At 64.1% G+C, this 26,839-nt stretch overlaps 1 protein-coding gene across 4 annotated transcripts; it reads right to left on the bottom strand.

Moving 5' to 3' along the window:
- Positions 1-308: 308 nt before the first annotated feature.
- Positions 309-21,149, bottom strand: CBS (cystathionine beta-synthase). 4 transcript variants are annotated; one of them, XM_004762239.3, is made up of 17 exons: positions 21,024-21,149; positions 17,172-17,385; positions 13,845-13,951; positions 13,358-13,492; positions 13,162-13,241; positions 12,937-13,071; positions 12,476-12,545; positions 11,090-11,181; positions 10,176-10,301; positions 9,689-9,773; positions 8,685-8,790; positions 7,497-7,574; positions 7,271-7,405; positions 6,631-6,739; positions 2,863-2,947; positions 2,357-2,398; positions 309-1,049 (listed from the first exon to the last, which is right to left on the bottom strand). In XM_004762239.3, exons 2-17 carry the CDS (start codon positions 17,375-17,377, stop codon positions 910-912), a joined length of 1,731 nt encoding a protein of 576 aa, XP_004762296.1. In that variant the 5' UTR covers positions 17,378-17,385; positions 21,024-21,149; the 3' UTR covers positions 309-909. The 4 variants fall into 4 exon arrangements, with proteins under 4 accessions (XP_004762296.1, XP_044940351.1, XP_004762295.1 ...); XM_045084416.1 differs by lacking the exon at positions 21,024-21,149 and adding an exon at positions 19,753-19,894; XM_004762238.3 differs by lacking the exon at positions 21,024-21,149 and adding an exon at positions 18,322-18,423.
- Positions 21,150-26,839: the final 5,690 nt, after the last annotated feature.

The following is a 26,839-nucleotide window of genomic DNA, read 5'->3' as shown; positions in this document are numbered from 1 at the left end:
CACATGCATGTGCACTTGCACATAGGCGCGCGCGCGCACACACACACGCAGCATTATCACGTGACCCAGCGGTTTCCGGCCGGGTGTGGAACCAGAGTTCGAAGCCGACCCGCAGACAAATACTTGGGCACACATGGGGTTCACGGCAGCAGAAACCACCCAGACGCCCGCCGGCAGTGCACGAAGGGACGAGCCGTGTCCTGCGGCGCGGCAGAAAGTCCCTTGGCCCTCAGCAGGAGAAGAGCCGCCCGCTACGTGTGGGTGAGCTCCAGAAGCGTCGCGCTGAGCCACAGAAGCCGACACAGAAGGCCGAACCACAGGATTCCGTTTATGTGATGGACCCAGACAGACCCATGAGACACAAAGCAGGCTGGCAGCTGCCAGAGAGGCCAGGAGGGGACTGGCTACATGACCCCGAGAACAGCACGTTTTTAAACTATTATGGGAATGTCCCCTCCATCAGAAAACCCCAGACAAGACCCTCTGAGCGACCCGGCCCCAAGCAGACCCTGCTGCGTGAGAGGGGGCATCGCACGCACCCCACTTCCCCAGACACCTTCTGTTGCTCCCCGTCCTTGGGGGGACCAAGAAAAAGCACCTGCTGCTGCTGCTACCCACCCCGCTCCTGTCACGTGGGCGCCTCCAGCTGGCTGGGCTCTGCTCGGATTTCCGCGTTGAAATGGGTTAGAAGAAAGTTCCAGAAAGCCATCTACTCTAACAAACCATAAATAGGCCCACAGGGTAGCCAGGCGTTAATGAAGGGGAACGAACATTCCTGCCGGCCGCGGGCTCAGCGCCGTCCACCTCCCGTCCATCACGGGAGAGCAGAGCCAGTGGCGGGCGGTCAGCAGTCATGGGGTGTGCGCTCGGCTGTCGGACGCCACAGAGCACGGAGCCCCGCAGGCGGCGTCAGAGCTGTACGGTGGCCCCGGCAGGCCCGGACTTTGTCTTCTGCTCCCGCTCCCGAGCGGCCACGAAGTTCAGCAGGTCGATGGCCGTGACGACACCGAACACCATCTGCCTCTTGCTGGACTTCCCGTCGCTGTGGTCTGAGGACGAACAAGGCAGGAGGGTGTAAAGCTGCCTCGGTGTGCACTCGGGGACACATGGCCCTGCCCACATCCGGGCCCAGTCGGTGCCTGAGTGTCCCCCCAGGAGGGCCCAAGCCGACCCCACCAGCAGCCGCCCTCCGACACGAGCCATCTGGGCGACGCCACACAGAGCGGGGTCCTGGCTTCTCCCCACCAGGCCTGCTGGGCCCGATGCCCCGTCTCACTCCTTCCTCTGTGGGGCCCCCTTGGTGGCCGGCACTCGTGTCCTGGCATGAAGTTCCAACCCTGCCCACACCCACGAACCACACCAGCTCACAGCTCCGAGCTGTCGTCAGACCCGGGTCCCTCTCACTCGGTGGCTGCCGCTGTGCTGCCAACCGGCAGAGGGTTTGGGGGATGGCTAATTTCACGTGTCCGCTTCACTAAGTCACGGGGCACGCCAATACTTGGTCAAAAGTATTCTGGCTGTCTGGGTGAGCCTCAGTATTTGATGGGGTACGCGGGGTACACCAGATGCCCTCCATGGCCTGGTGAGCCGTGCCTTATCAGCCTAAGGCCTGAACAGAACACAAAGGCTGATGCCCCCTGAGTAACAAGAGAAGTTCCTATCTTTGGACTCAAACTGAGATATCAGCCCTTCTTGGGCCCTCAGCCGGCCCGCTCACCCTGCAGCCCCAGGGACCTGCCAGCCAGAAACGTGAGCCAGTTTCTGATACTGAACCTCTCCCTACATCCACAAGTGCTGCTGGTGTCCCTGGAAAGCCGTGAGCGACACACGGAGGACCGGCAGAGCCGAGGAGCGGGTAGGAAGGGCCCAGGTCGCACCTCTCCGCCTAGTGTGGCCACTGAGTGCAGAGGTCACAGAGGGCAGGGTTGGGAAGGCCTGGGGCGCCAGGCACCTCAGGAAGAAACGTGGAACCCAGAAGAGCCGGCCCCGGGCACTGCAGGGAGCACAGGCAAAGGGGTGTGCAGGCGCCTCTGGGACCCGCCCTCCAGGCCCCTCCAGGAGAAAATCGCCCACAGCCGAGGCGTGCTAAGGGCCACGTGGTCCGTGATGACCGCTCGGCTCTGCCGGCATGGCAGGAAGCGCTGTTGAGTTATTCCTGGACCCTGAGCTTGGACCTCCCAGCTCTTTCTCTTTTGTTTTTTGTTTTTACTAGATGCTCAGATAGGAGTAAATGTGGCACTAGGAGGAGGAGCCCTCGCACGTAAGCTTGGGCTCTAGGACCCTGGACAGCCTCCTTTGCCCTCAGAGGCTGCGATTCTGACCCCGAGCTGCCTCCGGGGCGGGCAGGGGTACATACCTGCGGGCCCCCCCACCACGCCCGGCAAGGCCAGGTCCCGTGCTGTGGAGCCAAGGACGGAAGAGGGGTTAGACTCGGGGCTGCCCGGGCCCCAAGAGCAGCCCTCTGTTGGGAGGGTGGGCAGATTCCAGGCCCCGCCCGATTCTTACTCCCCAGGCCTCATCGTCACCAGAACTGGACCGGCAGTCCTAAAGCCCCGCGGCCTCCCCAGCAGCGGACCCCCAGGCAGGCCCACAAGGGGGTCCCTCGGAGCCACAGCGGACCCCCAGGCAGGCCCACAAGGGGGTCCCTCGGAGCCACAGTCCAAGGCCAGTGGGGGCTGAAGGTCGGCTCCCCACCAACTCCCAGATGCCCTTTGAGGGACAAGGGCCTTTCTGCCGGCACAGCTCACGGCAGGAAGGCGCACAGAACCTGGGGTCGGGCCGTGGTGGCCAGCGCCCCACAGAGCTCCCGCCACCCCAGTCCCAGCCCAGCCTGGAGCCAGCCCTAGAGCCACCCCTACTCACACTGGATCTGCTCGTGGACCACCAGGGCGAAGTGGTCCATCTCCAGGATGTGCGAGAGCTTGCCCAGTGGGTCCGTCAGGTGGATCTGGAAGAGAAGCGGTGCTCAGTGCATGCAGGGGCGGCCCAGCTGCGCTCCAACCCGGCCAGAGCCGGCGAGCAGCCACCCCCGTGGGCACTGTCTGCCCAGCTGTCCAGTGAAGGCAGCAGAGCCTAGGACAGGCTGGGCACTGCCCCAGAAGGCCCCCCTGCAGCCTTTGCGGAGTCACAAATAAAACACAGGATGGAGAGGGGCACCTGGGTGGCTCAGTGGGTTAGAGCTTTGCCTTCGGCTCGGGTCGTGATCCCGGGGTCCTGGGATCGAGCCCCACATGAGGCTCTCTGCTCGGTGGGGAGCCTGCTTCCCCCCCTCTCTATCTGTTGCTCTGCCTACTTGTTCTCTCTCTCTCTCTGCCAAATAAATAAATTAAATATTTAAAAAACAACAACAACAACAAAAAAAACCACAGGATGGAGAGAGCCGCACAATGAACGTGAGCAGACACGGAGACGGGCCACCAGTCCCTGAAAGACACAGGATGTCCTGCACCTAACCCTGCGTGCACGCGGCCGGCAGAGCTTCCCACAGTCTGAGCCCCGTTCCGTCTGGCCATTCTGGGAACAGTGAAACCGGCGAAAAGACGAGGGGCAAGCCGGGTGGGGAGGGGGCTCACACGCAGTGTCGCTCGGCGGGTGGGGAGGGGCTCACACGCAGTGTCACTCGGCGGGTGGGGAGGGGCTCACACGCAGTGTCGCTTGGCGGGGTACCGGCGCGGAGGCACCGGTCACAGCCCGGAGACCCCAGGAGACCAAGACGGAACCCCCACCTCAGCCGGCCTTTACGAACAATGGACAACGCGACAGACGGGCGGCAGCACGAGACCTAACGAGAGGAGATGCTGCGGAGAAGGGGAATGTGGGAACTCAGCGCCGCCCTGGGCGCCCGAGACGGAGAACCCGCGGCGAGGAAGGACAAGGACACTCGGGTCCGCCTTTCAGACGCGAACACGAGCAGACACGCCTCCGCGCGGCTTCACCAAAACGTGTTTCCGACGAGATGGGGAAGGGGCTCGGGGGACTACAGAGCGGACAGAGGACCCGGGAAGGAAAAGCCACAGCGGGGATGGAAGCCAGCCATGGCCCGGAGACCCTGGTCCTCCGGGGCCGGGGGGACAAGGCCGGCCCCCAGTGGTCCCCGTCTCCAGGCTGGTCACCCCGCTCGGGCCACAGCTCACCACCAGCTGACCCCGCACCCAGGTCTAGGCGGGTCCAGCCCCTTGGGAAGGGCTGCCCGGACCCGCGTCCCCCCAAGTACCAACGTCACAGCTCAGGAAAGACCTGAAATGAGGTTTCTTGGCCCAAACGCCTGGGAGCCGGGGGCCGCGCGGCCTCACGTCCAGAGGGAAGACGTGTGCCGTCCGCGAGAGGCCTCACTGGCCCCAGACTCTACCTTCATTTAGAAATCAGTCTGAGGAGGCTGTTCCGGGTCGGGGCTCCCTGACCTGGTGGGGCCCCGTCACACTCGTCCCTCCCGGGGAGGTGATGTTCGCAGCGATCGAAGGCGACCTCCCTGCGAGCTGAATTCATGCCTTTTGAAAGCTCCTTCCACTTGTAAGGGGCCCGGAGGGAGAGGGGAGCACTGTGAGGCCCTCCGGCGGGGTCTTCTCCCCGCGAGGCCACACCGCGAGGTTCTCAGAAGGGGACTTACAGTCGGGGCGCCCGCAGCCCAGCCCCAAGGGTCACTTGGCATTAGCCATGCACTCGGGTCATCTGTTCACGATCCCAGTAAAGTCCTTCACGGACCTGGACAGTCCTCCGTCCCCATGGCCTCCATGGGCGTCCGTTCCCTGGGAGGGGCTGCAGGGGCTCAATGACCCTCTCCAGCCACACAGCGAGGGGGTCCCGATCGGATGCGAGCTGCACAAGCCTAGCTGATTTCCAAACCGGCTGGCCACGCCAGAGCCCAGCCGGGTGCCCTTCCCATCTGGCTCCGGTGCCGGGGGCGACCTCCCGTGAGAAGACGCGTGCTCACGGGGCCGGGCAGAAAGGGTCAGCGCTGGCCTGCGGGAGCCGAGTGCCCCTGAATGCGCCTCGGCAGGTCCGACGTGACGTGGCCAAGACGACCGCGGGGGTCAGGGAGCGCCAGGGAGTTGGGGCGGCGGCTCACTGCCGGTACCCGCGACACGGGTCCCACCCAGGCTTTCTCCCGTGGCCCCTGCATTCGCCTCCAGACAGGATCTGGTCCACGGAAGCCTCGCACGCCTGGCAAAGGACCACGCCTGCCTCCATCCGCGCCAGCCCCGTGGTGCCCGGAGTGGAGCAGGCACACCAGGGCCCCTTCGCGGTTTGCTCCCGCCGGCCCTGCCCAGCATCTGGGTGGGAAGACACCGGGGTCCCCACACACAGAGACACCGAGGGTCCTGAAAGCAGCAGAGCCAGTGGGGGGCCCTGCCTGGGGCTCGGCCGTGCTATAAAGGCAGAGGCCTGGCAGCGTGGCCTCTGAGGAAGGGAACAAAACAGACATGGGTGGCGTGGCAGTCCTGCTCTGCCTGTCCGTGCTCGGGCTCTGCCAGCCATGCGCACGCACGAAACCCCAGGGGCCTCCCGCACAGGGACCCCCAGCAGTGAGAGGCAGAGGAGCCACAGCGGCTTGCAGCAGGCCACGGCGCAGGGGCAGCTACTTGCTGAGGGAGGGACCAGGCGCCCACGGAATCAACCCCAAAAGGGACTGAGCTGCCGTGGAGCCGGCAGGGGACGGACCGTGTGTGCAGCTCCCTGCGGATGGAGGACACATCAGGGAGCCGTGGGAAAGCAGCCGGACACGCGGCACACGCCACCCGCGAGGACAGGATGGGCGTGGCCTCCGTGGCACTGGGGGTCGGGGAGTGCGGGAAGCCTTTGGGGTGACCGGTGACGGCGTCCTGTCCCAACTGTGAACTGGGATGTGTGGGACGTGCTCACTGCGTGGCAGTCACACCTCCGGAGACGGAAAGGAGGGAGCAGGATAGCTGGTGGCCGCAGGGCCCGTGGTCAGGCCACCCGTGCTCAGCGGGGCTGGCCAGCCACGTGCACGGGACACCGGGCTCAGGGGCGCGGAGGCCAGGCAGCCTCACAGTGCTCACGGACGAACGCACACGCAGACCAGAGCCGGGGCTCGGGGACTGCGAGGAGGGGCAGGCTGGGGCAGCGGGGGTGCTCACAGTTGGAGGAAGCAGGCGGACGCAGAGGAGAGGGGGTGGGGGTCCAGGCCAGGGGGGCGAGCTCTCTTGGGGGTGGCGTGGCGGGGGAGGGGGGCTCTGCAGGCCCCGAGAGATGCGGTGGAAGTGGAAGCAATACTCGATTCCGGCGGGCCCACCGTGTGCCAGGGGAGGGGGGCAGCACCTTCGTCCCTGGGTAGGGGCCCGACCCCCGACCCCCGACCCCTAGGCCTCTCACGTGGAACAGTCAATGGCCCACCTTCCCCTCACCGCCAGGTGGAAGCCAGAGCACTCGGGCCTCGGCATGTTGGGGCCCGTCACGGTCTCAGGACACCCGCGGGGTCTCCCCAGCCCCGGCACGTTCCCAGAATGCTCCAGTTCTCACTAGACAATCGGGCGCACCAGGGGTTCCTCATGAGTGTGCCCAGGAAAGGCGTGGCCCCGTGTTAGGGGACAGTGGTGCCCGAGAGGCCCAGCTGGCTCCTGACCCCCGGGGGGCCACGCCGTGCCCTCCAGGCGGCGTCTCTGCTCGTACCTGCTGGAACTGCTTGTACAGGACTTTCCGAACTTGGTCTGACGGCTGGACCTTCCCGGCGAGCAGGGATGACAGCATGTTGCCCAGGGTCACCATCCCCAGGATCGCCCTGGGGGGTGGGGGACAGCTCAGGGTCAGGGCTCAGGGCGTGTCCCCTTCCTTCCCCAGGGCAGAACACGCCCGCGGCCGCCCTCGGCGTCAGAGGGCGCCCTCTGGCCAAGGGCGCAAGTCCTCTCAGACCTCAGCCAGCACGAGCAGGGCCTACGGGGGGCAGAATGTGCAAACTGCTGGGTCCCCTGGGGGCTTCCGTTCTGACCAGCATCGAGGCCGCCCCCGGGACCTGGACTCCTGGGGTGCGCATGGGGGTCGTCTTGGGAGCCTGTGCACACGGATCACCTGTGCGTGGCCTGCCAGGCCTGGAGTGTCCCCCACCTGCCCCGGGGTGCACAGCAAGAGAGCCGTGGGACAGGGGGACCCCATCTGCAGGAGTGCACATGGCCCACTCCCCACCACTCGTCCATCGGGCCCCCAACCGTGCTGCGGCGTGCACGGCGGCCACCGCCAACCCACTGGCATGTCCCCGCGGCCACCCCGTCCTGCAGCGCGGAGTGCAGTCCGCGTAGGGGTCGCAGACACTGACCCCGACTCGTCGACCACGGGCACCTGGTCGAAGCCCTTCTCGCGCAAGATCTCGATGGTGTGCTCACAGGTGACTGTGGGCAGCACGGTCAGCGGCGCCGACAGGCTCAGCTCCTGGACCCGGAGGTGCCACCACCTGAGCGACAGTGCAGGGCGGGCCGTGAACCGGGGACCAGGAGCACGTGCCCTGTGGCCACATGGGGGACTGTGGGGGCGGCGGTCCTCACCACGGCTTGGTCACCGTGAAGTCTTCCTCCTTCAGGAAGCCCTTCTGCAGCATCCACTTGTCGCTCAGGAACTTTGACCTGCGGGCATCCGAGGTCACCAGGGTTTGCATGGAGGGTCTCGCCGCTCCTCTGCCCACCGGTGGGGGCGGGGGAGCGGTGCTCAGAGAGCCCGGCACTCCCCACTGGATGCCACGGTCCAGCAGAGACCCCGCCATGGCCGAGGCTGCAGGGGAGGGGGACCCCCGTGGGGACCCGGCGGGAGAGCTGGACAAGCAGCCCCCCGTGTCCGTGTCTGAGCGAGCGCAGGGCACAGCACATCGACCCTGCACCTGGGCCAGCAGGCCCTCGCGGCCCCAGCCCACTGCTGACACTCGGGGACAAAGGGAGCGCGACCCTCCTGGGGGTGAGGGACACCGGCCGCACCACGGCCACCTCATATGCAGTCACCCCCCACACCCGCCCCTCCTCTCACACCCCCTTCAGACTTTCTCGCACACGCGGCAAGCGTGAGTCAGACGCTCCTCCTGACCGGGGCAGGTGAGCCGCCAGCTGCAGGCGGTTTGGCTGCAGGAGCCCAGACGCGACTCACGCCGCCCCCGGGGGAGCACCGGAGACACGTACCCCAGCCCCCAGGCTGCGGAACACACAGTGAGGGGCTGGTGGGCAGAGCGGGGGCGTCTCTAGATCTCTGCCCCCCACAAGCCCGCCGCAGAGCACATGGGCCTGGGGCCACCAGCCAGGCCTACGGTCTGCAGAGTCGGGACACAAGGTGAAGGGGTGGCAGAAGCCACTGGTCACATATTCCGCACCAGGTCCCACGGGGCCATCTGACCCCCCCGGGAGAGCCTCGGCCAGAGGCTGGACGGAGCTACAGGGGAGCGTGGAGGACAGCAGGGAGGCGCGGTCACGGCCGCAGTCACCCTCCTCCCTCAACAGATGCTTTAGGCCAAACTGTCAAATGCGTCTAGAAGGCCCGAGGTGGGGACGAGACGGAAGGAGAAACCACGGACTCCTGAGACCCCCAAGGGGACCCCAAGGACCAGGAGGGTGGACACAGGGGCTGGGGGTGTCGTGCAGGCCCCCACCCCACCACGTTCTGCCTGCAGACGTCAGGGGAGGCTTGGCGGCGGGCCAGAGCGTGGCCGGGAAGGACGGGGCGACCCGGGCGGATGAGGGGGCGCGTCTCACATGTAGTTGCGAACGGAGTCAGGCAGGATCACCACGCAGCGCTGGCCCTCCCGCAGCTCCTGGGCTGCCTTCACGGCCACCGACACGGCGCTGCCCGCACTGCCACCTGCGGAACGGGACCGTGAGCGCGTGTGCATGTGTGCCCGGACGCACGCTGTTGGACCCCGGGGCGCCATCACCTGTGGCTACCTCTGCGGAGAGCACCCCGCTTCTCAGGGCCCCCTGCCCTGCTCTCACCGGCTGAGCTCTGCGTCGGCCCAGGCTTTCCTCACTTGGCCCTGCCCCAGGGAAACCCAGACACCCCATGGCGGATTTCACAGAGCATGTGCCTGTCCCCTCCGTCCTGAAGCCCCTGGGGGTCAAAACTAAGCTGCTTCCCTCGGGGGCACTGGGGGCTGTGAGAGCTGGTGGGGAGTGTCGTCCCACCTCCCCTGCCCCATGTGACAGACGCCCTCCAGCCTCTCCCGGCCGGGGACTCAGTCGATGACAAGCCCCCACTCCAAGGTCAGTGCTGGGCTTGACTGGAAACACAAGTGTCCCAAGAGCCTTGGCCTCGCCCCCAGAACAGGCCAGCATGGCTGATGCCATCGCCAGGGCTCTTCTCACGGGCTGGGGGACCCAGGCGGGAGGCAGACGCCCGGCGCGCGCCCGGACCCCGGTGCCTACTTCTCCAGGAGCGCGACGGCTACTTCCTCTCCCGTCAAACTACTGGGGTCTGCTGTGTCCCCAAGCCCCTCACCGCTCACGCTGCCCCCAAATCTGCGTGCCACGTCCCTGTTCTCACCAAGACCGTTCAACACAGAGCACAGAGCATGTAGGGACCCAGAACAGCAGCCCAGAGCCCCGCGCTCCCCGGCCTCTTGCCCTCCCGCGAGGAGGGTGCCCACCGAGCACTGAAGGGTGGGCGGGCAGCACCTGAGGAGCCCGGCTGCGGCCCCCCACAGCCCCAGGAGGAGGGCGTCTCTCGCACCCCTGGACTGGAGCGGGCAGAGCCCCCCACTCACCGCACAGCAGACCCTCCTGCGCGATCAGCATGCGGGCGAAGGTGAAGGCCTCCTCGTCATTGCTCTTGAACCACCGATCCACCACCTGCGGCAGGGACCGAAGGCCTGGGGGGTGCGACCCGCCCCCTGCACCCCCGTATGTCCCCACGGGGCCCAGCCCAGACCCTCTCAAGAGCCTTGTCTGGGGTCCTTCTCCTCCGCCTCGCTCCCCTGCCCGAAGCACCTGGTGCTCCCTCCCTCTGCGGGGGCCTGACAGGCACACAAAGCTGGGTCTGACCGGCCACGTCCACGTCTGTGCCCAGCAAGGCCGTGGCACACACCTGTACGGTGCCGCCGGTTCCCCAGCCTTGACCACCAAGACCGTGCTCCGCCCACCGCCCCGTGCAGTGCTCACGTCCCGGCGCCCCCTCCGTGGGAAAGCCGGTCCGAGGGCGCATGTCGTGGAGCGCTGGAGCCCCTTACGCGGAGGCGGCCCGGCTCTACCTACCGACCGGTCCAGCACCGTAGGGATGAAGTCGTAGCCAATGCCCTCCACCTCGTACACGGTCTGCTCCGTCTGGTTCAGCTCCTCGGGCTCCGCAAGGATGGAGCCCTCAGGATCCACCCCGATGATCTGCACAGCAGGCGGCGTTGGGGCCTGAGCCGGGCACAAGCCCCATCCGGCCAGGCCTGGCTTTCACCCAGGTGCCGGATCCCGACCCCAACAAGTGCCGGATCAAGATTGGCCCCTGGGGCATCGGTCTCATTCCCAGGCCTCAGGCCAAGCTAGAAACCCAGGAACCCACGCCCCCAGCCTTGGGCAGATTCCAAGGTAAACATTCACCTTGGGGCACTCAGAGGGGCCAGCATGTCGGGGGAAGGAGCCTCCCAGGGGAGAACCTGGTAGCAGGGCGCCCCAGGAAAGCGCTGACTGGCCCTGTGGGGACAGCTGAAGCCTGTGGGGCTGAGAGGGCAGAGAACGGACCACCCGCTGGATGTTTCTACAAGCCCCTCCCCAGGTCTGGGCTAAACCCCAAATCCAGATGCCCTCCCAGGTGCGGCCCATGTGAGACCCAAGCCTGAGAGCTTAGAGCTTCTGGAACAGTCCTTTGGAGGCCACCCAAGCCAACCGTCTGCCCCCAGAGCATCTGGGCACGTAGGTCACGGGCCACTCCCAGACCCGCACAGACACACTCTGGCCCCGACACAAGGCTGGAAGCAGAAATGGCAGGAACTCTCAGCCCTAAAGCAGAGGCCGCTCTGCCGGCCGGATGCCCAGACGCCTGACGGGTCGGGTCCACCTCCAGCTGTGGTGGAGGCCACAGGGGAGAGACGCGCCCACGTCGGGGCCTGTGTCTTGGGGCGGGGTCGGCGTCCACGTGCCCCCACCTCCCGCCCGTCCGCAGCCGCGGGGTCACTCACCTTGCAACCCGGGCACTTCTCCTTCAGCTTCCTGGCGATGCCGGTGATGGTGCCACCCGTGCCCGCCGAAGCCACCAGCATGTCCAGCTTCCCTGATGGGAGAAGCTGCGTCAGGGGGACACCCTCGGGCCACAGCCCAGCTGGCCCACCCTTTTTCCTTTTCTTAAAACTTTATTTATCTAGTTGAGAGAACGCACACGCGTGTGTGCATATGTGCAAGAACAGGGGAGCAGCAGAGGCAGAGAGAGAAGCAGGGTCCCCCTGAGCAGGGAGTCTGTGCTCGATCCCAGGCCCCCGGGGTCATGACCTGCGCCGAAGGCAGATGCTTCACTGACGGAGCATCCACCCCCACCCCCGCACCTACCAACGGGTGAAAACCTAACCCAAGTGAAGGCTGGTTATGGGAAAGTTCCAGAGAACCGATTCTCGTGTTTCAACAGCCTTTCATTACAGCGCCAGATCTCTGAAAGCGTTCACGGCGAGTGACCCCGGGGGCTTCATTCCAGTCTCAGCTGGCGGCCCACGGCCACGGCCACCCCGAAGTGGCCTCCTTCCCTCCGCGGAGGCTGCCCCTGGGGGACGGGGCCCGGGCAGCTGAGTCTGGCTGGGGACGGAACTAAGGGAACTGGGTTACAGAGGAGTTAGAGGACACCCCTGAGGCTCGGCTCCAACATCCCCCGCTCCCAGCCTGCTGAGAGGCGAGCTCCGACGGCCGCAGACAAGTCCGCGCGGGCACGCATGCCGGGGCAGCCGCAGGTTTTTGCCAAGGGAGAGGGTGACCCAATGCTTGGAGCTCGCCGCCTGGCTCCTGGGCTCGGAACACAGCTGCACAGAAGCCCACGCCAGCACCAGACTCCGAGCAGAAAGCCAGCGGGGCCCACCGCCCCGCAACGACTCCCTCAAGTCTCTCTGGGAAATGGCCCATCGGCAAACACCGCCATAGCCCCTCGAGGCCTTGGCTCTGAACGTGTGGAAAGGAAGGAAACCAACCCCAGGTGCCACCACCCATTCAGAGTGGGGCTCGATGCTAAGTGCCCTTCCACAGTGTGAGCCCAGGGACGCGTCCAGCACCGGCCGGGGACACACGCGCTCCCTGAGCTCGGGAGACGCTACACGTCTGGAGGGCACACCGCTGGGCACACAAACAGGACTGCTCGTGCCTGGTGTTAGAGGAGAGGCAAAGGCAAAGTCCAAAGAAGCAGAGCAGAGCGAGAAACCTCGCTAAGGAGAGGCTCGGCAGAGCGCGCCACAAAGTGGGGGCATTTGAGCTGGGTTTTGAAGGACGAATAGGAGTTTACCAGGGAGAGGATAAGGGACTCAGACACTCCCAGGCAAGCAGGCGTAGAAGCCACGGAGGTGGACCACGGGGCGGGACGGGGTACGCACCGTCACACTGCTGCAGGATCTCCTCGGCGGTCGTGTCGTAGTGAGCAAGGGGGTTGCTGGCGTTGCGGTACTGCGCAAAGACGGCGAGGTCAGACACACTAGGAGCTGCAGCCACAGCGCGGGGGGCGCACGGCTCAGAGCCGGGACGCTCCTGGCAGCTCCGGGGACAGTGGCCACAGCATGGGCAGTTCTGGGAACCTCAGCAGGCACGGAACACAAAATCCCATCTCCGGGAGCCCCGGGAGGGAAGCGTCCGGAGAAAAGGGTCTTGGGCATTTCACACCCATAAAGCACTTCCAGGGTCCCCTGCACAGGCCGTTCCAGCCCAGGGCCTGACCGGCCAAGACACCCCTGCTGCGGGCCAGGCACCCCTGCCGCCAGTGCGCCCTCCCGCCACCTCCCCCGCCCCCAAGAGAGGTCCCCGCCTCCGAGGGCACGACCGCCCCCAGCCCCACCCTCACCTGGTCCAGGATGTGAGAATTGGGGATCTCATTTCGGAGCCTCCACGCCACCCCCACGTGCGACTCGGGGGAGTCGAATCTGGCGGTGGTGGGTGTCCTCACGATCTCCGCCCCCAGGGCCCGCAGCACGTCCACCTGCAGAGGAACACAGAGGCCTGCGTGTGCCCCACCCTGCAACCAGGACCGGCATGCGGGGCGGCCCCGGCGGGAGGACCCCTGCCCCACCTTCTCGGTGCTCATCTTCTCCGGCATCACGATGACGCAGCGGTAGCCTTTCACGGCAGCAGCCAGGGCCAGGCCGATCCCTGGGGATGGGTGGGGGCGGTTTTTGAGAGGAGCAGCCCCTCCCCGCGACAGGTGCAGCGGGCCGCAGCGGGTCGCCCGGGGCCAGGGGACTCTCCTGGCCTGTCCCGACACTCACCAGTGTTCCCGGACGTCGGCTCAATGATGGTGTCCCCGGGCTTCAGCGTCCCGGCCCGCTCGGCGTCCTCAATCATCCGCAGGCTGATCCGGTCCTTGACGCTCCCGCCCGCGTTGAAGAACTCGCACTTGGCCACTGGGAGCCAAGGATGGATCAGGAGAGGACGCCCTGCGCCCCACCGGTCCCCGCACCCCTGCCCCGGGCTCTGATACAGCCCGGATGTGGGGACAGACACGTCTCTGCTGAGTCTGCAAACCAGCCCCCTCCGTTCCCGCCTCCCACCTGCTCGGGGGGGGGGGGCAAAACTCCCACCTGCCTCCACCTGTGGGCCCCATGGCCCCTCCCCCTGAAGGAGACAGAGACCCCCGAGGAGCCCCTGCAGGGTGACGGGCCAGGAAAAGCCTCCGTGGGTGGGGGGCCTGGGGGTCCACCCCCGCATCCCTGCGCCCCCCGAGCCAACCGTAGGACAGAGCGCGCTGGCACTCACAGAGCTCACACTTCAGGCCAAACTTCTTCCCAATCTTGTTGATTCTCACCATGGGGGTGTCCCCAATTTTCTTCAGGATATCTGGCAAGATTTTAGGGGATTTTGCCCTAAAACAGAGAAGTCCATGATTATTCAGTCTTGGCAATGGGCACGTTGTCTTAAGTCAGTCAAGTAAATCGAAGAACGGGTTTCCCGGGATCCGAGTGAGGACAGAATCCACACGCAGGGAGGAACGTCACAGGCACACGCACACCCGCACGCGCGCACGCCACGGGAGGACGTGTACGAACCCCGCCTGGAGCTCGGCTCGGGGTCAGCTGCGCCAAGGTCGTGAGCTCGGCAGCAGGGGTCACAGGGTGGCCCGGCACAGGGACGCAGGACCCCTCCGTAGGGTTTCTGCAACTTCTCACGTTAACGTTATTTCCAGATAAGGTCGCTGAAGGACAGCACTTTGACAAGGTCCCGGTCGATCTGTTCGGGGAGTCTTCTCTGGGGACCCTCACTTCCTCCCCTCTCTCAACCCAAGCCTCAGGGTTCCTGCTTTTCCTTTCCTCGATGAACGCACTGATGCCGACTGATGCACTAATGCACTGATGTGTGCGCCCCAGGGCCCCCAGGGCTGCCCGTCTGCCCACCAGGCTGGGGATAGTGGCTGCAAAGGGCTCGCACGGGGCACCTGGCGCCGTCTAGAAAATGCCAGGTCCTGGCAGTGGGAAGTACCACGCTCAAAAGCAAACCACAAAGACCACGGGGAAGCCCCTGGTGCCCCTGGAGTCAGGGTCAGGATGAATGCCGAGGCGGACCTCCAGCTCAGCGTGGGTCTCCGTACCACGGACCTGCTGTCCCCCTCCCCGTTCCGGCGACCGGCTGCCTGAACCCATTCTCCCACCCGGTAACAGGTGACAGGCGGGTGTGGACAGCCCAGCGGGCGCGGGTGTGCACACCAGGATACGTGTACTTCCTGAAGGGCCCGAACTTCCCTCCATCCTCACCCTCGGGGACCGATGCCAATTCCGCACCCTCTTCCCGTCTGCGCCAAGGGTGTGCTTGCCCAACGGTCACCTGGGAACATGCCCCACAGACCCGAGTTTCCAGAAATGCAGCCGCTTCCTACACCCCTGGCTCTCACGCACATTCTGGGGTTCTCAGACGCAGCAGGTCCACTGCTCCAGGAACCTGCTGTGGTCAGATTCCTGGCCCCATGCCCAGCACCAGCGGGCCCAGCTTCCCAGGGGGGCCGGAAGCCTTAAGGAGGCAGCATTCCAGCCTGGGGGCCTGGACAAGCTGGAACCAGCCTCCCACTGCAGCCTTCCCAAAGCTCAGAGGACACCCCGTGGGGTGAGCTCAGCAGAGAGGCACCTCACAGATGCGCGGCCAAAGGGTGAGCCTGGCTGGGGCCCAAGGCTCCTGACCTTGGCCTGGGAGGGAGGCCAGGACCTCAGTGTGAGGCGGGCGCTGATTCATCAACTAGCCAGAGGCACAGAGGTAAACAAGTTACCCCTGAATCATCCTGCCCCCCCGCAGGGGCTGAGGCCCACCCGCTCTGGGCAGGAGAACCTGGGGTTCCTGACTCAGCACCAGGCCTTGGGGGGCAAACCCCGCCCCCCAGAAGCTTGCCTGAGGTGAGCAGCGCAGGAGCCTGAGAGAGAACCGAGCAGGGCCGAGCCTGGAGGCCTTCAGGAGGGTAACCCCACAGCACCTTCGGGTAAAGCACGCACCTCACCGCTGCGCCCACCCTGGCCCTCCTCCCACGCCCATTCCACCGGGAACCATCTAGAATCCCTCCCCCAGATGTCCCTGTGGCTTCGGTCTATCCAGACACGGCCCTCTCCCTCACCCAGCCCCAGCACACCTGCGTCCTCACCCGAGGCTCCCCAAGCTCCACGGGCCCCGGACCCCCGGGGTCTTGCGTTTCCCCCGGCCGGTCAGCCCCAGCACCCTCGGAACTCTGGGCCTGAGCCGGAATGAGCATCACAGGGGACACCGGCCCATTAAGGGCTTTTTAAGAGAATGGATCAGGCCAGTGTGTGAGATGCAGGTCTGATGCTATCTCACAGCCCGGGAAGAGAGATCCTTTCCACCCCGGGCTTTCTGAGTTAGAGCTCGGGAGCCTGCAGGAACCTGGGTCTCTCTCTGCTGCCCCCACCCCCGACCACACCACCCCCGACCCCGGCAACCATGCCCCAGCCTCACCGCCCATCTGTCCACGGCTGGGCTTTGCCTGGGATGCGAGGGCTCATCCCACCCCAGCAGCGGCCAACGTGGCCTCCTCCACTCCCAGCCCTGAAACTCGTCTGTTTCCAGCTTCTGGGACATTCGTCATCTCCATCAGCTGAGGCCTGCACCCCCTCCAGCCCTCGCTTCTGATGTTCAAACTGGGGGTCACGAGCGCTGGTCCAGCAACGTCCCCGGGACAAACAGCACACGCCTGGGAGCACCTCCCGGACCTACCTGTCCCGCTTTCGGGAGATTATACCAAGGACACGAGACAACCCCGGGCGCTCAGCTTTTATCCCGGGACAGGGACTTCTGTCCTGTTTTTCCCTTTCCCACAGACAGATCTCCTGAACCTACAACAGGTCGCAGGTATCATGGGTTTTCGTTAAAGACAGAGTTTTCTGGGGTGCCTGGGTGGCTCAGTGGGTTAAAGCCTCTGCCTTCGGCTCAGAATATGGTCCCAGGGTCCTGGGATGGAGTCCCGCATCGGGCTGTCTGCTCAGCGGGGAGCCTGCTTCCCTCTCTTTCTGCCTGCCTCTCTGCCTACTTGTGATCTCTGTCAAATAAATAAACAATCTTTAAAAAAAAAAAAAACTTAGGGAAAAAAAGTTTTCTACAGATAATTCTTCACATGAGATCATCACAAACATCCCAATACTCAATAAAAGGCCTAATGAGTTTCCCACGCGACAGCCTCGGCCCAACCATGAAGGGGCCCGAGGCAGGAAAATATTTCCAATCAGAAGCGTTCATCACCCGATGCAAAAAAGCGCAGGCATGTTCCTAGGGACCAACACCTGCCGGCTGGCCTCCCACACGAGGGGGCGGCCCGTGTGAAGGGGCAGGAAACGTCTCCCCCACGGGTCGCTCCAAGTCTGCGGCTTGTTACAGGCTCAGCGTCGACCCTTGCTGTGCACGAGTCTAGGGGCCCAGCTACCGTGCAGACAAGCCCGGGGCCTCTCGGAGCCTCGGCCCACTGCCCCCGACAGCGCCCCTGCCCCAGCTCACTGGCCCTCCGGAGGGATTTCGAGGGGGGACCACACCTCAGGCCAGGGGGCTCCCAGGAAACAACGTCCGCCCTTCCACTGCCCACTGTCCACGGGCACTTACAAGGGGGCGTGGTGATGCGGAGAGTCGGAGACGGGCCTGCCCAGCTGCCAGGAGCACCTGCTTGGGGCATCGGGACGGATCCACAGACGTTCCTTGGCTTCTTTGTCCCCCGGGGCCCTCTTCTCCAGGCTCTCTTTCCCCAGCTGTGCCCCTGAGAGGTGGGGACATGCCATGGACCGGTCTGCTTGGGGCGTTTCGGAAGGCATCCTGGGATCTGCCAAAGGGAGGGGACAGAGTCCGTTCAGGCCGTTTCTAAACACCTGCCGCCAGACCTGGGGGGTTGGGCTCAGCTGGTCCCCCTGGGGTGGTGGTGGGGGTTGGGAACGAGCACGAGTTTCAACTACAGCCCTGGCTGCTCCCCAAAACGTTAACACAGACCCACCATGTGGGTCGGCGCCGCACCCTCAGGCACAGACCGACCCCAACGACCGGGAAGGGGGGTGGGAGCGGACGCCGGGAGAAACAGAGCGCGGCGTCCCCACAAGTCAGAAATAGTACTGGGCTATGAAAAAGCAGTAAAACTTCAAATTTCTTCTCAATACGAGGGCACGTGGGGAAAAAAGGGTTCCTATGTGGAGGTGACGGGTATCCTGACTGTAACCGTCAAAATGAACACTAAGTTGTAAAAAGGGCTTCGAATGGCATCTGTAGGGCAGGTTCGGGGGGGGGGGTCAGGGCCACGGGGGGAGCTCAGTGAAGTGTCTGCCTTTGGCTCAGGTCATGATCTCGGGGTCCTGGGATCGAGCCCCACGCTGGGCTCTCTGTTCTGTGGGGAGCCTGCTTCCCCCTCTCTCTCTCCCTGCCTCTCTGCCTGCTTGTGATCTCTCCCTCTATGTCAAATAAATAAAATCTTAAAAGACAAAAACAAAAACACTCTAGAATCCGGTGGGTTTGGAAAAGTCCCTGCCAGAAGCTCACAGTAGGAGCCCTGGCTCTGGGCCGTCTCTTGCGCACAGCCACACAGCTCCTCTGGGAAGCGGGAGGGACCCCAGATCCCAGACCTGCTATCTCTGCTCCCCCAGAGCTCTGTAGGGCAGTTCCATTGTGAAAAGGCTGCGGGCCCCGGGGAACTGGGCTGAAGCTGTGCACAGGGCTCCTCCCCCAGAGATGCAAATCCACTCCCCTGCTCCCTTTCTCCTCTGGAGCTCACCTGGCCAGGTGACGGGCGAGGGCAGAGGCTGCCCCAGCTGGGTCTCTTTCCTCCAGCGCGGGTGGCCTGATGCAGCCCAGCCTAGCGGCTCCCCACAGAGACCCAGGCCAGAGCCTGCCAGCAGGGAGTTAAGAGGGTTGGGACCCTTTGCAAGTCATACCCCTTGGGAATGATGCAGGCCGAGGCTCCCCCCAAGCCTGGGGCATTCTGAGAGAAACCAGCTCCCAGCTGTCCTGCCCTGCGGCATCCTTAGAGCGGTGGTTCCCTCAAGGGGACCACAGACTTCTACTGGGGTCAGACCTTCCCTGAACCCACTGGAGGACCTCCTTCTTCCTCCTTTTGGAAACACCTGAGCAGAACAACACCTGTTCCCCAGCAGTCGCCAGAGTCGCCTGTGGGCAGATGACCTGCATCTGGCAGAAGACCCCGTCACCAACGTCGCTCCCCATGAAGGGCCGGCAGCGCCCCTGCCCGGTAGGCGCCCGCTGGGCCGCAGGACTGCCACGGACCGGCCACCCACGCCTTTCTGGCGACTGACCTCGCCTGGCGCAACCTGCGGCCCGGTAGGAGCTGCTGCGTCCACTGACGGAAGCCGAGCAGTCTCCGTGGCCCCCAAAAGCACTGCGTCGCGCGCTCGCTCAGGGAGCGGTCCGAGCCCGCGGGCCTCACCTGCGGAGGCGGCCTCACCTGGAGCCGCCCGGTGGGCTCTCGCCTCACCTTAAACCGCAAGACCCCCCACCCCCGTGAGGACGGCCCGAGTGCACCCTGTGCTCTGCAGACACGCACCAGTCGACCCCGTGTTTGGGGGTGGGGGCGGTCAGGGTCAAGGGCGCAGGGGTGCTAAACTTCCCCCTTGAAGTGTGAGTTTTCAGGCGTGAGAGCGAAGCCCGGAGGGACAGTGCGGGATACGCACGCCCAGCTCACCTGGAGGAGCTCCGAGTTTTGCGTTCCCGCCCACTCCCCAGTCCGGCCGTCCGCCTCGCTTAGGGTTCGGGGAAGTGGGGGTTTCAGGGCATCCTCCCCCGACCCCGCGTCCCCTCCCCCCGTGGACACCCGCTCACGTGCCGCCCACGCAACTCCGTCAATATTTACTCCCGCCTCCTACAACTGGGAAAGGAGCATTTGCGAAACTGCCCTTTCCCGTCCAAAAAAGCAGCGAAAACTCAATGATCGCACCCCGCCCCCGCCCCCACCCCATTCGCTCCACAGCCACGGGAGTCGGGGGGCAGGCCCGGGGCCGCGTGCACGCGGCATCCACAGCTTCACGACCGCCCGGGCGCGCGGGAGCGGGGAGGTCCGGGGGCGCGGGACGCCAGCCTCGCTCCGCCGCGTGCGGCTGGAGATGATGCAACTCCGGGGGGGGCGACCCGGGCCCCCAGCCCGAGCCTCCGGCCCATTGGCGGGGCGGGTCTTGGCCCGGCGGGCGCTCACCTGGACGCGGACGCGAGAAAGCGGCGCGGGGCGGGAGCGTCCGGGCGCGGGAGCTGCGGGCCCGACTCTGCTCAGCCGAGCCGCGAACCTGGAACTGCGGGGCCACCGGGACCTCGCGGCCGATGGTGCGCGCAGGCGATTGGCCGAGAGGCGGGGGCGGGGGCCGGCGCGCGGCCAATCCCGAGTGCGGAGCGCCCCGCCCGCCGCCGCGCGTGTCCCCGCCCCTCCCTCTCACCTCACCCCTACCCCTCTCCCGCCCCCAACTCCCTGCCCCCCTGCCCAGCCCCGGGTCCGGCACCCCGCCCCCACCCACACTGCCGGGCTGCACGGCCCGGACCCCGCCCCCAACTCCCCGCCCCCACTGCCCAGGCGCAGGGCCAGGACCCCACCCCCTCCCCCGCCCCCAACTCCGCGCCCTCACTGCACAGCCGCTGGGCCGGGACCCCGCCCCACTGCCCAGGCCCAGGGCCAGGACCCCACCCCCCCTCCCCAGCCCCCAGGTCCCGCCCCCACTGGTCAGGCGCCGGGCCAGGACCCCGCCCCTCGTTCCCGTTCCCCCTCCCCTCACCACCCCCCCCCCCCCAGGCCTCCAACTCCCCGCCCCCACTGCACAGCCGCAGGGCCGGGACCCCACCCCTCCCCCGCCCCAGTGTCCAACCGCGGGCCCTCGTCGCGGTTTCTACTCCGCTTTCACGCGTCCGCCGGCCGGGAGCCCCTTTGCCCTCCTCTCCCCCCGGTTCCCCGGACACCGCCCCGCCCCTGCCCGTCCCCAGGACCCCCCACCAGCACCGCAGACTCCAGGGGTGCGGACACTGCGTACTCGGTTCTGTTTTACGTGGTGACCTGCTTGCTCTGCGGATAAGACGCGCGCCCTCCGGAGCGGGGGAGGGGCTTGTCCTGCCGCGAGCCTGGGGCTCCGCAGAACCCCGTGCGCCAGGTCCCCCCACGCCGGCCCTGGTTCCCGCGGCCTCGGTCAGGGGCGCGCCCAGCGGGAACGCGGCACCCGGGCTCTGGCTTCCCCGCGGCGGGGTCCCCGGGACTGATTTCTGCCCCCCGTGCTGCAGGTGCCCCGCGGCCCCAGAGCTTGCCCTCGGAGCCTGTCCGCCCAGTCCGGGCGCTGGGAAGGAACCGGAGCTCGCCGGAAGCTTGGCCTGAAGTCACAAACGCCGCTCAGAAACACGTGTCACCCAAGCGCTCCCCATCAACGCTGGCTGCCGCCCCGAGGGCGCCCTGGGGTCACCGGGAAGACCACCCCCAACAGGATTTCAAACCTGTGTGCTCTTGACTTCTAAGGAGCCGGCCTCGTGGGGTTCTGGGGTGACCGGCACCTGTGGGACTGACAGGCACAGGACTGACAGTCCACAGGTGTGGACAGAGGCGGAAGCATCCTTGGCTCAGCCCAGGTGGGGCTTCTGTCCCAGGCTCTGGAAACTCCCGGAAACTCAAACGGCCTCTGCCCCTGGGGCGCTCTATTCCAGGAGGGGCCCCGCAACAAGGTCTCGTTTTATAACAAAAGTTCCACTAATGGGAATTAATGTGAAGAACGAGGAAGACCTGAATGGGAGGGGGTGTGATGTCAGGCGCTCCAGAAGGTGCCGCAGACAGGTGACAGGTGACCGGAGGAGCCAGTCTTGTTCTCAAGGAGGAATGTTCTGTGCTGAAAACAGCCAGGGCGCTAATGCCTGGGGCAGGCACGAGCCGGGGGGCTGGAAGAACCCAGGAAAGGTCAGTGTGTCCTGGCGGCCCAGTAAGGGACAGGAGTGGGGGAGGGGCGGCGGGCCAAGAGGACAGGGTCCAGCCTTCAGCCGCCACCCTCTGGGCCCTTGGACAGTTTCAAACTAGGGAGTGTTTATTTATTTATTTAGAAGATTTGATTTAGTCATTTGACAGCACACACAGGAGCCTGGAAGAGGGAGAAGCAGGCTTCCTGCTGAGCAGGGAGGCCGATGCGGGGCTCGATCCCAGGACCCTGGGACCAGGACCTCAGCCGGAGGCAGACGTCCTTCTAAGAGAAGTTGGGACCACTGAGGCACAGACGGAAGTCATGCTGGCACAGGAGGAGGGACTCGGGCTGCACCCCACTGCCACCCTACCCTAGCTGGGCGTGGCAGGAGGGCCCCTTCCCTGAAGCCTGGGGGGTGGCCCTGCGGCCGCCTTTTGGACTTCTAGCCTCCAGAAGCAAGAGATGAGAAATTTGCGTCGTTTTAAGCTATCTGCGTTTGTAGTGATTTGCTATGGTACCCAAGTACTAAAAAAAGCTTTAAAATGTTGACAGAATTTCAGACTGTCAGGAAAGGGGCAGGAACCATAAGAATTCCCAGATGCCCTTCACCCATTTTCCAAGTGTTCAATTTTTTAAAGATCGTATTTTTGAGTCATCTCTACAACCGTCGTGGGGCTCGAACTCGTGACTCCGTGATGAACTGTCGTGGGCTGCACCAACCGAGCCAGCTGGGCGCCTCCAAAGCTCACATTCCCACTGCGTCTTCTCCACGCTCGGTCTCTGCCTGTCTCCGTAGTGAGAACGCGAGCGCGCACGGTCTGTCCATCCGTGAAGCAGCTGGCTCTTCTGGATGGGTCACAGGAAGCCGCAGACCTGGTTTCCCTTTCCCCCTACTTCAGCGTCTATTTCTGAATAACAGAATCGTTTTCCATGAGCTCCAGCCAGCGGTCAAAGTCAAGAAGTTAAGCTACAACTGCTTGAAAGAAATTTAGTCTTTAAAAGACAACCAAACCGGAGATGAAGTCACCGGTGATACAGACCCCAGGGTCGAACCAACGGTCCCTCTGCCGACAGTCCCCATGGTGCCGGGCACCGTGAGCGAGTTCCGGACGTCTGAGCTCCTGTGGGCGCTCTTATGTGAAGCCACGGGCATTGGTGACGTGTACAGGACAGACGTCTTGTAGGACGCCCCCGATGTGTCTGATGTTTTCTCGTGACTGGCGCGGGATGGCCTCCTGGGGGAAGGCACGGGGGCGGGGGGACGGAGGACAGAGGGGTGTCTGCGTGGCCCCTCTCCGGCCACTGGGATTCTCCTCTGTGAAGGTGTGGGTCTTACGCTTCGTAACTGGTAAGACTCTTTGGAGAGATGCTTCGGAAATACCCCGTGACCTTCTCAAGCTCGGCATCCTCTGGGGGAAGCTTCCTTGGAGAGTCCGCCTGAATCGGTTTCAGCGACAGTGGTGGCCAAGGGGGTGTTCTAGGTCCGGGCCCCTTCTGCCTTTGTTACTTGGCACTCGGACACAGCAGAGGTGCCTCGCCCCGCTCCCGCACCTACGCACCGATCTACACCCGTGTGCACTCAGGTCCGTTATTTTTTTTAAAGGTTTCGTGTATTTATTTAACAGAGAGAGACGGCGGGAGCAGTGGGGTTGGGGGTGGGATGGGGGAAGGGCAGAGGCAGAGGGAGAAGCAGGCTCCCTGCTGAGCAAGAGGCTGGATGTAGGACTCCATCCCAGAACCCTGGGATCATCTCACCAGGTTTAGGGGTTTTTTTGTTTTGTTTTGTTTTTAGTATTTTATTTATTTATTTGACAGAGATCACAAGCAGGCAGAGAGGCAGGCAGAGGTGGGGGGAAGCAGGCTCCCTGCTGAGCAGAGCCCGATGTGGGACTCGATCCCAGGACCCTGACATCATGACCTGAGCCGAAGGCAGAGGCTTATCACCAGGTTTAGGTTTAGCAAGAATCCTGCTAAGTGAGTTTAGAGAGGAAGCCCCACATTCAATCGCCGTCATACCTGATCACGTGCCTCACGCCCCCTGACTCCCCACCGCGTGGAGAAGCCCCTGGCCCCTGGTGGTCTGCTGCAGCTGTCCTCTTGTTGGGGCTGAGCCCAAACTCTCTCCCTACGGTCACAGGCCCACTGCCCAGAGTCTTGACTAGCGTCTCTCATGTGGGGACGCACCGCTGGCCCAGCGTGTCACTCTTGATCTCGGGGTCGCAAGTTCCAGCCCCGCACTGGGGGTAGAGGTCACTTAAAAGAAGTCTTCCCGACCGTTTCATCCAGAGTCGGAATAAGATTCTTAACCGAGAGGGGGGCTGGGCTTAAACAACACATGTTTAGTTCTCCTGTCTCGGAGGCTGAAGCTCCAAGAGGAGGTGGGGGCATGGCGAGGGCTCCTCCCCTGGCTCGCGCACACGGTGGGGGGCGGGCGGGGACCCAGAGCTTCCGTCTTGTCTTAGGAGGCACCGAGCCATCGCCCGGGCCTCACCCTCTGCCTGCTGCTCTGCCTACTTGTGGTCTCTCCCTCTCTGTCAAATGAATAAATAAAATCTTTTAAAAAAAGAGAGAGACCGCACAAGCACAAGCAGGGGGAGCCAGGGAGGGGAAGTAGGCTCCCCACTGAGCAGGGAGCCCAATGCGGGGCTCGATCCCAGGACCCTGAGATCATGACCTGAGCCGAAGGCAGACACAGAACCAACTGAGCCACCCGGGCGCCCCGCCCCCCATGGCTTTAATTCTTATGTTTAGGTTTCCGACCCATTTTGAATTAATTTTTTGTTTATGGTGTGAGGTAAGAGTCCAACCTCCTTCCTCTGAACGTAGATAAGCAGCAGTCCTACCACGTTTGTGGGAGAGACCTTTACTTCCCAGCTGACCAGGGGGGCACGGCTCTTTCTGGACCCTCAGTTCTGTCCCGCTGGCCCCGTGCCTGCCTTTATGCCAGGCCCACACCAGGTTCATTGCCGTGACTTGCAGTAGGTCCGGAGATCAGGAACTGCGAGTCGTCCTGCTTTGTTGAGAATTTCTCGGCTCTTTGGGGTCTTTAAAATGCCACATGAACCTCAGGATCAGCTTCTCTCTTTCTGCAGAGAGGCCGTTCGGACGTGGTAGGGATTATGTGGGATCTGCAGACTGCCACGGTGGAGGCAGGTACTGCCGTCTTAGCAAAGGGAAACATTCCAGTCCGTGCACACGGCCGGCTTTCCGTTTGTCTGGGTCTTCTTCAATTCCTTTCAGCAATGTTTTGTAATTTTCAGTGCACAAGTCCTGCACTTTCTTGATTGAAAGTACCCCCAGCCGAGGTAGGCCTTCGGCTGTGGGGAGTGAGCCTTCTGGTCCGTGAACGTGGGACGCCTCTCTCTGTAGGCTTCCCTTACTTCTTTCCGCGACGTTTTGTCACAATCAGCACGTGAGTTTTATAGTTTCAACTTTTTACACTACTTGTGAGCTCTACACCTTGTAAAAGGGGCCTCGTGGGTAAAAGGGCTCCCATGGGGTCCTTCTCCTGTCCTCCTGGGCACTCACCCGCGTTCCACCTTCTGTTACTGACCGTCTTGCTCCTATAACTAATGGTTACCAAGCACTTGCTACGTGCGTGCTGGGCGCTCCCTATTCAGGAACTTTCCCTAAATTAGCAACGGATTCTTACCATCACAGCCCTCACACCACATCATCTTCCCCAGACCGAGGAGAAAAATGAGAAAAACGGAAGGTCCGGGGACTCGCCCAGCCTCTGCAGCTAGTGGCGAGCAGAGCCGGGGTTCGGACCCACAATTCAGGCTCCTGGTCTCCGCTCCTTTACCCCCGAGGCAAGGGCAGTCAGCCCAGCCCTGGGGTACATCAGCCTGAACCAGGTAAAGTTGCTGTTTGATCTTATTTGACCTACAAACAATGGCTATTTCATGTGATTCGACTTGTTTAAAAAAGAAAAAGGGCCTGGGATTTGCAGCAGGTGCCCGAGTCTATGCGCCCTCCCAGTGCAGATGGAGATGTTGGTGCCCGTGTGCTCCCCCCGAAGGAGGCTCCAGCCGTGAGTGGACCAAGTTCGTGGCCCGCGTCTTCTGAGGAGAAGAACGCAGCCTGCCCGAGATGGGTCCCACGTCGGGGCGAGAGCTCCTGTGCCCGCTCTGACAGGAAGCCCCCAGGGGGCCCCAAGGGCCACCCCTGGCACGTCTGGGAGTCACCCGGCCTGTCAGGAGCCCCCGCCAGGACGGGCACGGGGCTGACAGATCCCGGGCCTGGGACCTCTCCTGAGGGCCGTGTGCCCTTGGCCTGGCTCTGTTTTCGGGCCTGTCCTGCTGCTCCCGGAGCATGGGAAGGCAGCCACCTGGTGGGCAAGCTTCCATCACCTGAGATGAGGTGGAGCGGAGGCCTTGAACTCGGACGAGGGAAGGCGACCCAGCCGCGGGCGTGGGAGGAGCGCTGTCCGACCACAGCCTCGTCCTCACCCACCTCCTGCACAGCTGCTGCGGGGACTCCCGGGCCTGGGCGTCAGGGGAGACGGGCTGGGGGGAGGCAAGGCCCCGCTGCAGACGCTCTGCGGTCTCGCTTGTTCCACACCTTGTCGGGACAGAGGCCTCACTCTGTGGAGCCAGGAGCCCCGGGGGGCAGTGGCTGATGGACAGCAGCCTTAATGGAGGTTGGGCCCCTTCCCAGCCCACTTTGGGCCCCGCCGGCCTCTCCCCAGCAGGCTGGGAGGGGCCCTGAGCGACACCGAGGGTCCTGCATTTCCACGGGGACGAGCGGCACCGCTCTGCTCCTTGCTGGCCGCGGGGAGACCTGGGGCTGCAGATCTCTAGGCAGGTATGTCCAAAACACACAGGGGCCGTGCAGAAGCCTCGCACGAGCAAGCCAGGTTATGCATAAACATACCGCTTCGGTAGAACTGAAACACCGGGAAAATGGCCCCGTTTCACGAAGCTTACGGGGCTGCTGTCCCCTCCAGGAGAGCTCGGAGGCGGGGAGGGCCCATGTGGCGCTGGCCGTTCCCTCAGCTCTTCCTACTTGTTTCCTGTGCTGAATGCGTCAGGCAGCCCCCCGACACCGTCAGCGTGGGCTTTACCCCGCCGCCCCAGGGTCCCGCGTCTGCCAGGGGCCCTGCGGTGCCCCTTCGCAAGGGCTGCGGGATGCTGCCGGCCAATGGTTTATTTCAGGCTTCATGTCCCTATTCAGAACCGAGACTCCCTTGCTGTGGGTGTGTCTGTCCCATTTTTGTGAGGCTTTGTTTGTTTTCATCCTCATCTCAGAGAGCCTGGAAGCTGTTCAGTTTTTTTTTTTTTTTTTTTTTTAAAGATTTTATTTATTTGTTTGGCAGACAGAGATCACAAGCAGGCAGAGAGAGGAGGAAGCAGGCTCCCCGCT

The sequence above is a fragment of the Mustela putorius genome, unplaced genomic scaffold (genome assembly GCF_011764305.1).
Source record: "Mustela putorius furo isolate JIRA1106 unplaced genomic scaffold, ASM1176430v1.1 tig00000765_pilon_pilon_pilon, whole genome shotgun sequence".
Classification (NCBI taxonomy): domain Eukaryota; kingdom Metazoa; phylum Chordata; class Mammalia; order Carnivora; family Mustelidae; genus Mustela; species Mustela putorius.
This window is presented reverse-complemented; position numbering and strand designations above follow the sequence as displayed.